This window comes from Enhydra lutris, unplaced genomic scaffold (assembly GCF_002288905.1).
Source record: "Enhydra lutris kenyoni isolate GAN:26980312 unplaced genomic scaffold, ASM228890v2 scaffoldscaffold12, whole genome shotgun sequence".
Lineage (NCBI taxonomy): Eukaryota > Metazoa > Chordata > Mammalia > Carnivora > Mustelidae > Enhydra > Enhydra lutris.
This window is the reverse complement of record NW_019154096.1, coordinates 80,393,921-80,407,324: the sequence shown is the minus strand read 5'-3', so window position 1 is coordinate 80,407,324 and position 13,404 is coordinate 80,393,921. Positions and strand designations below refer to the sequence as shown.

At 62.8% G+C, this 13,404-nt stretch overlaps 2 protein-coding genes across 3 annotated transcripts in view; one reads left to right on the top strand and one right to left on the bottom strand.

Moving 5' to 3' along the window:
- The first annotated feature begins 71 nt into the window (after positions 1-71).
- Positions 72-1,223, top strand: LOC111145443 (NK6 homeobox 2). The gene is made up of 3 exons (XM_022500334.1): positions 72-474; positions 560-732; positions 963-1,223. The coding sequence occupies exons 1-3, from the start codon at positions 72-74 to the stop codon at positions 1,221-1,223; spliced, it is 837 nt and encodes a 278-aa protein (XP_022356042.1).
- Positions 1,224-2,846: 1,623 nt separating this feature from the next.
- The window catches only part of LOC111145269 (inositol polyphosphate-5-phosphatase A), a 183,912-nt gene continuing 173,354 nt past the window's right edge, over positions 2,847-13,404 (bottom strand). Inside the window, exons 13-16 of one of the 2 annotated variants that reach the window (XM_022500081.1) lie at positions 7,722-7,833; positions 5,174-5,242; positions 4,372-4,458; positions 2,847-4,283 (exon numbers count right to left, since the gene is read on the bottom strand). In XM_022500081.1, the coding sequence (XP_022355789.1) occupies positions 4,378-4,458; positions 5,174-5,242; positions 7,722-7,833 (262 nt within the window). In that variant the 3' untranslated portion in view covers positions 2,847-4,283; positions 4,372-4,377. The remainder of the gene's footprint in view (positions 4,284-4,371; positions 4,459-5,173; positions 5,243-7,721; positions 7,834-13,404) is intronic. The other variant, XM_022500082.1, reaches the window with a different exon arrangement.

The window sequence follows — 13,404 nt, the reverse complement described above, 5'->3', positions numbered from 1 at the left end:
TCCTGGGCCGGCGGGCGCGGGCGGCGGCGGCGGGGCCCGGATGGGCGCCCGGGCCGGAGGCGGCGGCGCCCATGGACGCTAACCGCCCGGGCGCGTTCGTGCTGAGCAGCGCGCCGCTGGCCGCGCTGCACAACATGGCCGAGATGAAGACGTCGCTGTTCCCGTACGCGCTGCAGGGCCCGGCCGGCTTCAAGGCGCCCGCGCTGGGCGGCCTGGGCGCGCAGCTGCCTCTCGGCACCCCTCACGGCATCAGCGACATCCTGGGGCGGCCGGTGGGCGCCGCGGGCGGCGGCCTCCTGGGCGGCCTGCCCCGTCTCAACGGGCTCGCCTCGTCGGCCGGCGTCTACTTCGGGCCCGCGGCCGTGGCGCGCGGCTATCCCAAGCCGCTGGCAGAGCTGCCCGGGCGCCCGCCCATCTTCTGGCCCGGCGTGGTGCAGGGCTCGCCCTGGAGGGACCCGCGCCTGGCCGGCCCGGGTAGGTGGCGCGTGCGGGGGGCGGCTCGGGGCCTGGGGCGCGGGGCGCGGGGCGGCCGGCCGAGCTCACCCGCCCTCCTCTGCAGCCCAGGGCGGCGGGGTCCTGGACAAGGACGGCAAGAAGAAGCACTCACGGCCGACCTTCTCGGGCCAGCAGATCTTTGCGCTGGAGAAGACCTTCGAGCAGACCAAGTACCTGGCGGGCCCGGAGCGCGCGCGCCTCGCCTACTCCCTGGGCATGACCGAGAGCCAGGTCAAGGTGAGCGGCTGGTGCGGGGCGGCCTCCCGCGGGCTCCGCTGCGCCAAGTCGCCTCGGCGCCCGCGTCCAGCGAACCGTGTGCGCTCGGCCGCCAGCCCTCCCCGGGCCCAGCCCCCCCCCGGGCCCAGCCCCGGGGGCGCTGCTGCTCCGCGGCCCCTGCAGGTCCACGCGGGCGGCGGGGTCTCGCGTTGGGGGCGGCCGCGGCGCCGCCTGACGCCCCTCCGCCGCAGGTGTGGTTCCAGAACCGCCGGACGAAGTGGCGCAAGCGGCACGCGGCGGAGATGGCGTCGGCCAAGAAGAGGCAGGACTCGGACGCCGAGAAGCTGAAGGTGGGCGGCTCCGGCTCGGACGCGGAGGACGACGACGAGTACAACCGGCCCCTGGACCCCAACTCGGACGACGAGAAGATCACGCGGCTGCTCAAGAAGCACAAACCCGCGAACTTGGCGCTGGTCAGCCCGTGCGGCGGCGGCGCGGGGGACGCCTTGTGAGCACGGGGCGGCCGGAGCAACCAGGGTCGGGGCGGGCGGCGCCCCTCGCCGCCGCCCGCCCGTGTGTATGTATATTTTTACAGAATAAGTTATAAAGCGGCCGGCGCGGGGCTCGGGAGGGCGCGGGGCCGCGCGTCCCGGGCGGAACCACTTTGTATAATCAATAAATTATTTAACACGTCCCCGGCGGAGCCGCGGCTCCGGAGGCTGCACCGCGTGTGTCTTCCTTCTCGAAAACCCCGTTCCCACCTCCCCCGCGGGTCCCTGCCTACCCCTGCACCAGCCTAAGTCCCCGCGGAGCCGGGCTAGCGGCGGGGCGCGCGGTGCGACCCCGGCCCGCGTGTCTGCAGGCATGGGCAGCGGCAGCTCGCAGGAGCGAGGGGACAGCGAGGGCCCAGCGCGGGGAAGGGCGATCCCGGCTCGGAGACCCCCTCGGCCGCCCCCGGAGCGCCGGAGGAGCCTTGAGGCCAGCGAGCGCCCAGCGGAGCCGATGGCCGCGGACGGAAACGCAGCGGGCTAGGGGCGCGGCGCCGGCAGGTGCGCGCGCGGCGACAGGTGCGGCGCCCTCTCCCACCTGCGCCCCTACCTGCGCCCTCCCCCGGGCTGCGGGACCGGCTCAGTGGCGGAGATCCGCAGCAGGTGAGCACCCACCCGCGCGTCTCTCTTTTCGGAAATCCCGGGGCGGGCGAGGGGCGGGTCCTAGGCTGCCGCCGCCGGGCGCCGCGACTCTCGACTCGCGCCGAGGTGTTGGATTTGATTACGCAGACCTTAAAACGCCTTGGCAGCTAAAGGTCTCCCAAGTGCGGGCTAAGCGCGAAGCTCGCAGGTTTTAAGCTCCTCCGCAGCCCGGTTCCATAGTCTTTGATCTGCAGAAATTGCTGTTTGACTCAGACCGGGACACCAGAGAGAAATCCCCAGTAATCCGGCCGCCCTCGGAGGACAGCGCGCACTCCCTCTCCCTCCCACCCGGAGGCCCTGGCAGCCCAGCACCCGGGGCAGGGATGGGCCAGTAGCTCTTCTCCACACTCTGGGGCTCTGTGGAGCTCCTGCTCTGCATGGTTGCACCGGCTGTGCCCAACTCTCGAGCTCTAATTTTAAAAATTAAAAAGAAGTGATTACATTACTAGAAGGTTTCTCCCTGAAGGCAGTTTCGAAAATGTTACAAACGGAAAAGCCTGACGTTTTCTGTTCTATGCCACGTAGCCGCGCCGTCAGTTTTAAAGAAGACATTTCTTTTGAGCCACCGGCTGGTCTTTTTAATGGAGCAATATTGAAATGTATTTTATTTGTCAGTGAAGCATTCTCTCAGCTCAAGTTAAGAGCAAAGGAATTTCCAGTTTTAGAGTTTTGAGGAAGGCAGTGCATTTTTATAATCTCATCTTCAAATGCTGAGGGGCAATTCCCATTAGTTACTGTTACACTGAAAAATCCAAAAGATTATTTTTCTGCACTTAACTACTGGCTTGGTTTTGTGTAGCACATCTGATAGCATGACCTTCCGGGATTTCTGGTGAGCCCGAACTGAAGTCACAGCCCACAAAGGAGGGCCCTCCCGTTACTTAGCATTTCAAAGGAGATGGGACGGGGAAGGCAGAGAAACAAAGACACAGAACTGTTTTCACCATGATCAATTTTATTGCTTAGGAACCGGAGCGGTCATTTCTACAGGCCTCCACAGTGACCAACAGCTGACACCCTGTTACACAGAAGCTGTGGGGTGGGCCTGCCGTGGGGCGCGTGGACAGAGCAGAGCGGCCACGGCCCCCAGCCGGCCGCACCGGCCAGAACGGATTCGGCAAGCGGATGCCCGATCGCTTGCAACGGTAGTGATCTACCCTACCCGAAAACGAGCATCTAAGGCCTCCCCCCAGTCCAGGAGTCGTGTAGTGTTCTGAAGCAGATCAATAAAACACACGCTGTGTCCCACCCGCAGGCTCCGCATGAGCTCGTAATGCTGTGCTTCGTGCTGGGGGAACAGGGTCGCAGCAGGGTGTCCCAGAGGCTGGCCTCGGCGCCACGGAAACTCACGGTTTTGCTTCTCTTAAGAGATCTACAGACAGCCTGTGTTAAAAGCGGTTTCTATCGGAAGCAGACTAGCCTATTTTGTTTCTCCCATGATAGTATTGTTTTATGTAGAACACTTGGCACCATAGAACAGTAACAAAAGACGAAACAGTTTACAAAATTCTTCAAAGGTACACCCGAGCTAGCTATAAACTTCACATTCGGTTCTTAATATTACACAGAAGAAAAGGCGTAGGAGCAAGGTCTGCAAGTGTAGACGTGCTGTGGTCCACGGCCCCCAAAACGGCACCACGCGGCCACCTGGCCCGATGGGTCTGTGCGGACGTGCACGTCCCTGAACTCCTAGCCTCCGCCCCACCTGCCGACAGGACCCTCGCAAGCATTCATCCTGGAAAGTATATTTAGCATAAGTTTTGGTAAGATTTATAAATTATTTTTAAAAAGTATATATTTATATATATTTATATATATAAAAATGGAAAGCAGCTGCAGTGTGATTCTAAAACCATGTAACACGGCAGTAAATAACACGGAAGGGGGCCACCAGAGGCAAAGACCAGGGCCCCTTGCTCTCCTCACAGTGGCCACACTGCCTGAGTCGCAAAGAGCCCGTGCCTGTCGCCTCAGCCCCGGGCACTCCTCCAGCTGGCAGAGGGGGACGTGGGACACCTGTGGGGTTTCCACGCCAGAGAAGCTCTTCCCACGCTGACAGTGATTAGAAATGGAAACTCTGAACTCTCAGACTCCCTCTCCGATCTATGGAGTTTGGCAACAGGACGGTGACTTGTTACAAAAACCCAATGTTTCTACTTAATGTCACATGAACAGACAAGACAGTGAGGTATGTGAGGCTGTTCCGGAACGGTCCGGAGGCTGAAGCGAAGTGTGGGGCCGGCCGTCTAGCGGGTGGTGCGCGGGCGGGTTTGCCGGCGCGGCTGTCAGGAGGACGGGTTTCAATGGACGGGACTTCCACCGGCTCTTCGCGCTACAGGGGGGTCTCGCGAAGGGCCCTCTGGTGTCGCTGGCATCGCTTCCCTGCCGTGGAATTGGTCACTCGTTAAAGGAACAAACACACCAGGAAAAGCTGAGAAAAGGTGAAGCCAAGGGAAGGAGTCATATTTACCACACGTCACTGCACGACACAACACTTGTGCACATGGGCGTGAGGTTTACCTGCCCCGGGCGCGATGCGGAAGGCCAGGAACACGGGCTGCGGCGGGAGAAGACGGGAGTCAGACCCCACGGCCACGCGCCGGCCCTAACCACCCCCACCCCGACTCCAGATCCTGCCCTCCCCGCCGGCCTTGTGTGCGGGACGCTGGCACCCTCCGACTGGAGCTGTGCTCGACTTCTGTGAAGGGCAGGACTTCCGGGCGGGCGCTCACGCAGACGACTGCGCAAACCCCGGACCGGGGAAGGACAGAGTGCCGGCCCGGTGCGCTCCCACTGGGTGCCTGTGCGGGGGGAGGCGCCCAGGGGTCATTGCCTGGAGGCCCTGCACACGGGACAGCGCGGACGTCTCCCATTTGCCTGGAGGTAAGACGGGCGGGCATTGGCCTCCGTGAGGCTGCGGGGCGCCCTGCGGACCAAGCACGTCCCCACACGAACACTCGGTGTCCACCCCAAAGGGCAGCACCCGCGCTCGCTGCCGTGAGGCCGTCACAGGGTCTCACGTGCACACTGGAAAAATGACCTTCGGAAATCACCGCTGTAGACGGTATTTTGTTACAAATAGTAAAATTCTGTATTTTGTTCTACTGTGACCAGTCTTTTCTGCCTTCTTTACCGACCTGCCTACCTTGCGGTATTTTACTCGCAATTCAGTAAACCCAGACCAACTCGGCAAGTGCTGTGTGGCCTTAGGAGGAGCCCCAGCCTGGCCCGCACCCCCCACCTTCCAGCCATACGCAGCATGAACACGTCACCTTGTGGTCTCCCATGCAGACGTTGGGCCCGATGTGGTCGTAGGTGACAACCTTCTCCTCGCTCTCCGACTGGAAAAGCAAACAGAGAGACCCGTGTGGGAAGGTGGGGATGGCGGGGCTTCCTCAGGGAGCCCGAGTGACCCGCCACCCACCCCTGCCACCTGCCAGCAGGTCTCCGGCCAGCGCCTCAGAGGGAGCCCCCAGCCAGCAGGCACAAAGTTCTGGAAGTCCTGGGAGGCCCTGGCTTTTCCTGCTTCCAGACAGGAGTCAGGCGGGGGCCCCCCCAAGCTCTCCTCTGGCACGTGCCCCTGGCAGAGGGCCTGTACTCGGGCGACGAGAGCAGCCGTGAGCCTTCTTCCCGGGCGCGCCCCGCACAGCCGAGTGGCGCACAGCGCACATTTGCCCTGTTCATGCTTGTTTCGACGGCCGGTTCCATCAGCCCCGACCTGTGGTCACTGGAGAGCAGACACCTCTGCACCGAGCGCTGTGCACCTTAATTACCGGCCCCGCGCACCGGCCCCTCCCTCCCGGAGGCTCTGTCCCAGGCTCCGCACAGACGCCGGCTTTTCGGGTGCGACTGTGAAGGATTCGCTCCTGGCCGTCAGTCAGCTCCGACTGGGCCGGATGGTTCCATCCGCAGCTGGAGCTCGAGACTATAAAGTTAAAACTGAATTATCTTTAATGCAGTAGGAAGCTTAAGGTCAGATTTACTTTCCAGCATGGTCGCCTGCCAGAAAGTATGAAAACACAACCTTCGGCACCGCCTGCGCGAGCACGTCCCATCCCTCACGACCGCAAGGCTGCCTCGCGGAAGTGGGGGACATTCATCAAACGCAGCACGGTAATTTACAAAGGCAGCATAAAATTGTGGATTTCCAGCTGCATAATCTTGAGACATAAACAAACGACAGCCGCCCGCCACCGCTGGTGTTTTAGGGCCGGGGAAGCAGAACGGAACATGATGACGAGGTAGCAGAGCGTGCCATGATGGATGAGGCTGGGCGGCAGCTCCTGAGGCATCGGCTCCGCCCGCTGCCCCCAGGGAGGGCCTGGGGGACATCAGCAGGGGCGGGGGGGGGGAGGGGGAGGCCCTCACCTCCAGCTCTGGCCCCACCGCATCTGAAGCTCCAAGCTCCAAGACGTGAATGAGCATGAGAGGGTCCCCGGGGAACCACCCCCACCTGGGGTGCGCTGCGGACACTGCACGTGTTCAACTCGGCCACCTGCACCCAAGACTTTCCTGCAAAATGCCGTTTCCTTGGGCGCGGGTGCTTCCCCTGCACATGGTGCTTGTCTCTTCTCTGCCCCTGGGGGCCCCATTCTGGCTGTGGCTGTGCGCCCAGCACACCGCACGTGCTCAGGCCGGCGGGCGGGCGAGGCTGAGCCACTGTGGGACCACACGCGGCTGTCTCCAGAGCGCCAGCGAGCGGGCCCAGCAGAGAGGGCAGGGCTATGTCCAAGGCCGGGTGCCAGGCAGGCTCCCAGGGTCTGCGCACTCGTGGTCCACGCCCAGTGTAGCCAGGGAGGCCCATGGGGAAGCGGTCCCAGGGGCTGTCCCAGCAGTGGGCCCTGGGTGTGAGGGTGTCCCAGGCGGGAGCAGGCCCTACACACAGTGCAGGGGCAGGAGCGCTGACGAGTGAGCTTGGGCAGACCCAGCAAAGGCTCCATCTCCAGCCCAGGCCCCCCGCTGGCCCCTCCCCACGTGACCACAGTGCTCTGGGCTCAGGAAAGAACACAGATGGCTGGGCCCTCGCTGGAGAGGCCGGCAGGTGCCCACAGAGTACGGGGCAAAGGGTGTGTGCGCGGCAGGGCTAGGAGCTGGGACGGCATGTGGGGGGCTCTGCCCTCCTGGCTGTGGCCCCTCCTGCCCGCTGTGCTCCGAGTCCCTGGCTGAGGACTCAGAGTGTGGCCCAAGGCCAGCCAAGGGGTCCTGGTGGGGGGTGGGGACTGGAACCTAAAACAGACAGAGCTCAGGTCAGTTAGGGTCCCCCGAATGCCCACGTCTTCTCTGAACACTGAGCACCAGCCTGTGACCCCGCCCCCCGGATCGATCGATGCACCTGCACAGGGTTTCTCGTTGACCAAACCAATTCAGACACTGATTCTTCCGACACACGCCTTCTGTATTAAAATGTGGGCACTGGAATTCTGGGAAATGAGCAGGCCACAGGAGACCTGAGCGACCCAATCCCCAGTGCAGGGCGAACGTCCCCGTTCGTTTTTACCACGTTGAGCCCAGATGTGAATCAGGCTCTTGATTCACAACTCGGGGAAGTAAGGACCCGTGTGTTCACGCGCTTTACATCAGCGCCTTTGTGGACAAGAGCACATTTCATTCCCGAGGACCCAGTAAACCGTAACAATTCTGGAAGCACTAGCTGGTGACTGCAAATGCATGTTGTGGGTTCAGAAAGGCAGCAGGTGTCCTGGGGGCCCTCAGGCCTGGGTGCTGGGTCTCAAGTGGCCGAGGACCCATCGCAGGACGACGTCTGGGCCCGTCCCGGGGCCCCTCGTGGGTGGCTGGTTCTGGGGTGACTGTGGCCCTTACCTTCAGAATCAGGTCCCTGGCAGACGGGGACATGAGGACGCGGTCGCACCATGCGGGGCATCGGGTGTTCATGTACCGCTGGCCCTGGCCGGACTCCTCGCTGTACGGGTAGCTGGGGGGACACAAGGGCGCCTGGTCAGCGTCCGGCTGCAGCCCCACCTTCCACTGTCCCCCGAGGCCCCGGGGAGGGCCGTGTGGCTCTTCCCAAGCACGCAGAGTGGCCAGTGCCATGGAGGCAAGGAAACCACGTAGATAAGTTTCCAGAACACAAAGTCAAACCCGCGATCCAAGTTCTCACTTGAATTTTAGCTGCAGTGGATCTTGGGACAAACCAGTGGCATCATCTAGGACATTGTGGTTTTAGTTTTGGACGTGGTCAGCGCACAGACGGGCCTCCTTCCCCACCTGTGTCCTGGGGGTGGCCGAGCGCGTGGCCTGAGAATGCAGGGGCGCCGCTGCGCGACTCTCACCCAGATGTCCCCTCATGGCTCCAGGGGAGCCTCTGGAAGTGGGGGTCTGACACGGGTGCACGCCTTCTCCCCGTGCCCCCTCCCCACGCCCCGACCCAAGCCTGCTCCACCACAGCATCTGGTCTTGGCAAGTGCCTGGTGCCCGGGCCATGGGTTCATCGCTCTGGCATGGCCTGGGACTGTCCCGGACTCGCTGCTCTGGCCACACAGGCGCCCCTTCCCGCCCCCCAACACGGCTTAGCCCCTGGGAGAGGCCCTGACGGTCGCCTGGGGAGTCACCACAGCTAACCCCCTAATAGGCAAGTGACACAAGCATGGGCGAGAAGTGTGTGGGGTGCCGCCAGCAGGCCCCCTCTGGGTGGCTTCCTCCTATTTCCAGAACGCCCTGGGACCACCCTGTGCGCCGGCGGGCCTCCTCGGTCCCTGAGAACCACTGGCCTCGCCCCAAGTGCACGCGCTGGCACTGACTGAAGTGGTGGCCGAGGACCTCAGAGCGAGCCGGCGGGGCAGGCGTGTCGCGGTGGCTGCTGCGTCCACGCCATCGCGACGTGTCTGCGTGTCCAGGCTGTGTTTCGCACAGCCATCCTAGGGTCTAAACTACTCCTTGTAAAAATCTGCTTCTAGGTCCATTGCAGATTATATAGTAGAATTATAATTATATTATTATAATAAGCTTGTTCTCCGCTTCGCTTCCCCGTCGCTCGCTGCTGGGGAGAGAGGGGCGGTGGCGGCACCTGGTCTGTGGGGACCCTGGCCCGTCCCGCTGCTCTGTGGCCTCAAGACCCACATCCTGCGGCAACTATCAGGCTCTGTAGAACATGACGCTGTCCGGAGCGAACGGCTCCTGGCCTCACCCCGTCCCACCGGGGGTCCCCCAGGTTCACCAGAAACAGGGGCCGAGGGTCCCCACCTCTCAGGGAGTCACCGCTTCACTTAATTAAAGATTCAAAGCAGCAAATATGCTTAAAAACAAAACCGACCCAGCCCCCCCGTCTAACGGCATCCTGCGTGGACAGAGGAGTCCTCTGCAGGGAAAGTGGGGCCGCCCGGCCCAGCTGTGACCGTGAGGGAGCGACACTGGCCTGCCGGGACTGCTGGCCTCGCACGCGCAACCTTGCCTGGGAAACGTGCCCAGGCCGGCGGCAGACTGTCTCCAGAACGTGCTGCCTGTGAGCCGGGAGTCCACACGGATCAACCCCAGTTTCCAGACAACGTGCTGAGTCATGGGACGAGAGCCCTGGCTGGGGGCAGAGGTCAGGGGTGAGGGTGGCCACGGGCGGGCAGCTGCTGGGTGGGGGCCCTCTGCCAGGCGATAGCCAGTCGTCCAGGCTCAGGTGCAGCCCGGAAACGGGATGAAGGCCACGTGCTCAGATGCCACCTGCAACGCTCAGCTATGCCCCTGATGCTGTAGAGATGACAGGAGACCCCTCGGCGGGCCCCAGCCCATCGCGCCGGCAGGACCCACTGCCACAGTCCAGTGTGAACACAGTTGACTCTGAAGGAGAAAGCGGCTGGTCCCGAGATGTCCTGCTGGTGGGTGCACTGCCCTCCCCACATAGCCCCAGGGCCGGAGGAGGGGCTGGGCGGCACCCTGTCCTTCCTCCCACAGCAGACGCGTGGGCCCCATCGGCAAGCTCAGGGCACCGGGCCCAACACTGCGGGTCTGCGGTCCGCACACCTCCAGATCGTACAGTGACGGATGCCCGCCGTGCCTGCACGCTTACCTGAAAGCAAACCCTGGCCGGCTGGGGACACGGGACAAGCACCCAGCCCGTGCTCCCACGGTGGGGGAGAGCCGCCATAACCGCCGGTGATAAAGTAACGATCGCCCACCTGTCCTCAAGCACGCGGCCCTCGACACCACAGCCTGGGAGGCACAAAGCCCGGCTGTGTGCCAGCCTACGTCTACAGGGCTGGCCGCGGGTGGGGCCGCCGGGCGCAGGAGGAAACGGAAGGTGAACCACCAGCCTGACCGGCACACTGTGCACCTGCTCTCCCCGGTGCAGGTGGCGGGGCAGGGTGCTGCCCCAGGGATGGAAGCCCCTCCTTGGAGCCCTGCCGGAGGACAGCGCCTGCGTGAGTGGCCGCAGACCCAGGGCGCGGCAGTGTTGACAGGGCCTGTCAGAGCAAGAGCACTCGGGACCCCGGCGTCCCCAGATGCCGCCCGTTACTGACATTCCTGGAAAAGACAGGGGAGGAGCCCGAAGGATGGTTGGGCCAAATGAGCAGCGCCGCGGCAGCACTGAGCCGTCCGGGGGAGGGGTCGCCAGCAAGGACCACCCCGGCCCCTGGGCACGGCCCTGCACCCCGCGGCAGGCTTTCCCGAGTAGCTCACCTCCGCCGTGCCCACCCTCTGACGCCCACCGGCGCCCCTGTGTGGGCCACGTCCAACCAGGACCCCGCGGCCAGAGGGACAGACAGATATCCTGGCTCCTTCCCAACCACCAGGCCTGGCAGATGGCAGACTGTGCCCCTTCTCATCCTAACGTCACAACCCGACACATCACGGCAGACAGGAACCATGGGCGGCTGGAGTTGAGGTAACGGCTCAGAACAAAGTTGAAAAGAGCCTCTTAACCCTTAACGGAAAACCGAATGCCCCCATGGGGACAGCTGGCCCCCCCGCAGGCCCCGCAGTACGTTTACCTTTCATCCTTTCCAAAAGCTACGACTTCGTCCTATTCTGTAATCCGTTTGCTCGGTAAAAGGTCTCCTTCCCGCCGTGGATGTTGTCTGCCTTTGGGAACAAGTGACTGACTTGTCCCCATCCAACTTTCCCTAAATAAGCAAATTCCTGCGAGAGCTTTGAGGAGCAGATCCAGGCCTTTCCCATTTTCCTCAGCTCGCAATCGACTTCGCACAGTGTTGCGCAGGGGCAGGGCCCCTGTACCCACCGCACAACACCTACGGACCCTGCCAACCCTTCTGCCACTGCCTGGAAAGTCAAGGATCGTGACCCCAGAGCCGCCAACTGGTCCCACGAATGCGGGAGGGCGGGCGGCACCCACGTGTGGCTCCCCTCGGGCATGGCATGACTTCAGATCTGCTCGCAGAACGCAGTCTGTGGTGCCCGCCGTTGTGTGACGCTCTCCTCCAGCAGCGAGAACCCATCCCGCCATCGTGCACGTTCTGGCTCCTTCCAGGTTCTGGCTGGCCTTGGAGTGTGCCGTGTGGAGCCCCGGGGTCCCTGGCTCCCTTCCAGGCAGGGCTGGAAGGTACAATCCCCCTGACACACCGTGTGCCGCCCTCCCGGCTCTGCAGTTGCGTGGGCGGACAGAAGCAGTGGCCTGCGGCACGGAGGACCGCGGCGGGCATCACACTAAGAAACCCATGGCCACTGCACAGACTGCCCAGCCTGGGAGGCACGCCGTTCCGAGGTGCAGCGGGATGAGATGGACACACACCGCGCTCTGCTGGTGGCCGTTCCAGCTCATTTCTGTGGGGTATCTTTGTTTTGCTACAAAAGCGGAGACCGTTGTCACTCAGACATGAGCATCAGAGGGGGGGTTTTCTCAAGAAGTGATGAAATGAGTCATTTTCCCTCTCCAGGTAGATATCCAAGTGTATTTGTTGTCAATGACAAAATTCAAGCTTTCAAGGAAAACCCGGAGCTTTGGAGGACGTGCCTGGGCCCCGGGTGCCTACGTGCCATGGTCAACGGTGCTCTGTTCAGTGGCCCCAAGGGATGCGCCGTCCGGCACGTGCCAACGTCTGGAACATGTGTACCATCTGGCGTTCTGAGGCCCGGCTGGTGATGTGGCCAGTGTGCATGTGGGCAAAAGACCCCTTCCAGCAGCCAGGAACTAGTGGGTCACAGACACGTAGCAGCTTGTGCTCATGGTGAGCCGCTGGGGGCCCAGGGACACACCATCTGGCATCACAGACCACCATCTGGGGGTGGGTGCTGCCCCTGACCTGCTAGAGGGGACAGTGCCACCATGGACTGCAGGGCTGGGCCCTCCGGTTGGGCCCATTCCAGCCAGGCCGGAGGGACTCTGCTTCTTGACCGTCACCCCTGGGTGGTCACTCTCATGAAGGCGCCATCACGCTGAGCCCTCAGTGGAGAACAGAGCTGATGGCTCCATAAACATCTGAAGTATTAGCACCTTTTCTAGCAAATTATGGCGTTAAGTTCTAGTCCGTTGGGAGTGAGGTTCTGTTAGCTGGTGGGGAACGGTGACCGATGTCTCTGTGAAGTTGCTCTCTCCCGACAAGGCCCATCTACTGACGAAATGTCTGTGGGCTCACAGGTGCGCTGTGCGGACACACACCGAAACCCACTGCCTGGGCCGGCTCTGGTCTCGGTGTGCCGCCCCAGGGGACCGTCCCGCTCTGCGCGGTGCTATGGGAGGGGCCTTCAGGGAGGCCCAGCCCGTGCCATCTGTGTGCGAGGCCCTCACCACATGGACAGGGGGCAGAAAGGCTCTGAAAACCAGGAGCAGCCGCCCCAGGCCCGCGTTCCCACCGTGCCCCCGGACCAGGCGGATGCCCTCGGACGATGAGCCCCGCGGTCCCGGTTTCTGAGGCCTCACCGAGACCAGATGCAGGGCAGCCGGAGGCAGCCACGGCTGCACGGGCTCAGCCCCCTTCCAGAAAGTCCTGGGAGCCTGGCAGCGAGAAGGGAGTAGGAGTCTGTCCCGACACACACCCGAGTGCCACCGGGGCCACGGAGAACACACAGGGTGCCTTGACGGGCCCCACGGCCGACGCAGAGCAGCCCCCGAAGCGAAAAGCTGTTCTCTCAAAATGGAGATGTGTGGGGTGAGGTCTTCTGGGCTGTTCACACACCCCGGCAACACACACACACCCGTGCACACACCCAGGCAACATATGTCCAAGTACACGCCTGCACATGCATGCCTGGATGCACACCCCCCACATGCACGCACGCCAGATGCGCAGACTCCGCGTAGACACACTCCCGCGTGCACACTTGTGCACACGCACACACACATGGGCATGCACACGTGTGCCTCACCCGCATCCATGCATACACGCACACACAACCCGTACCCACACTATGATGCACGCACACACCCCATACCCAGAAGTGCACCCACGCAGCCACGCGTGCACCGAGTCTCTATGAACATGTCCACACGCCCCATGTACATACACCCAAACCCATGCAGACAGCCAGGCACGCGCAGACTCTATACACACGTGCAACCCACGCACATATGCTCTGCACACACGCGCACACACGCACACAC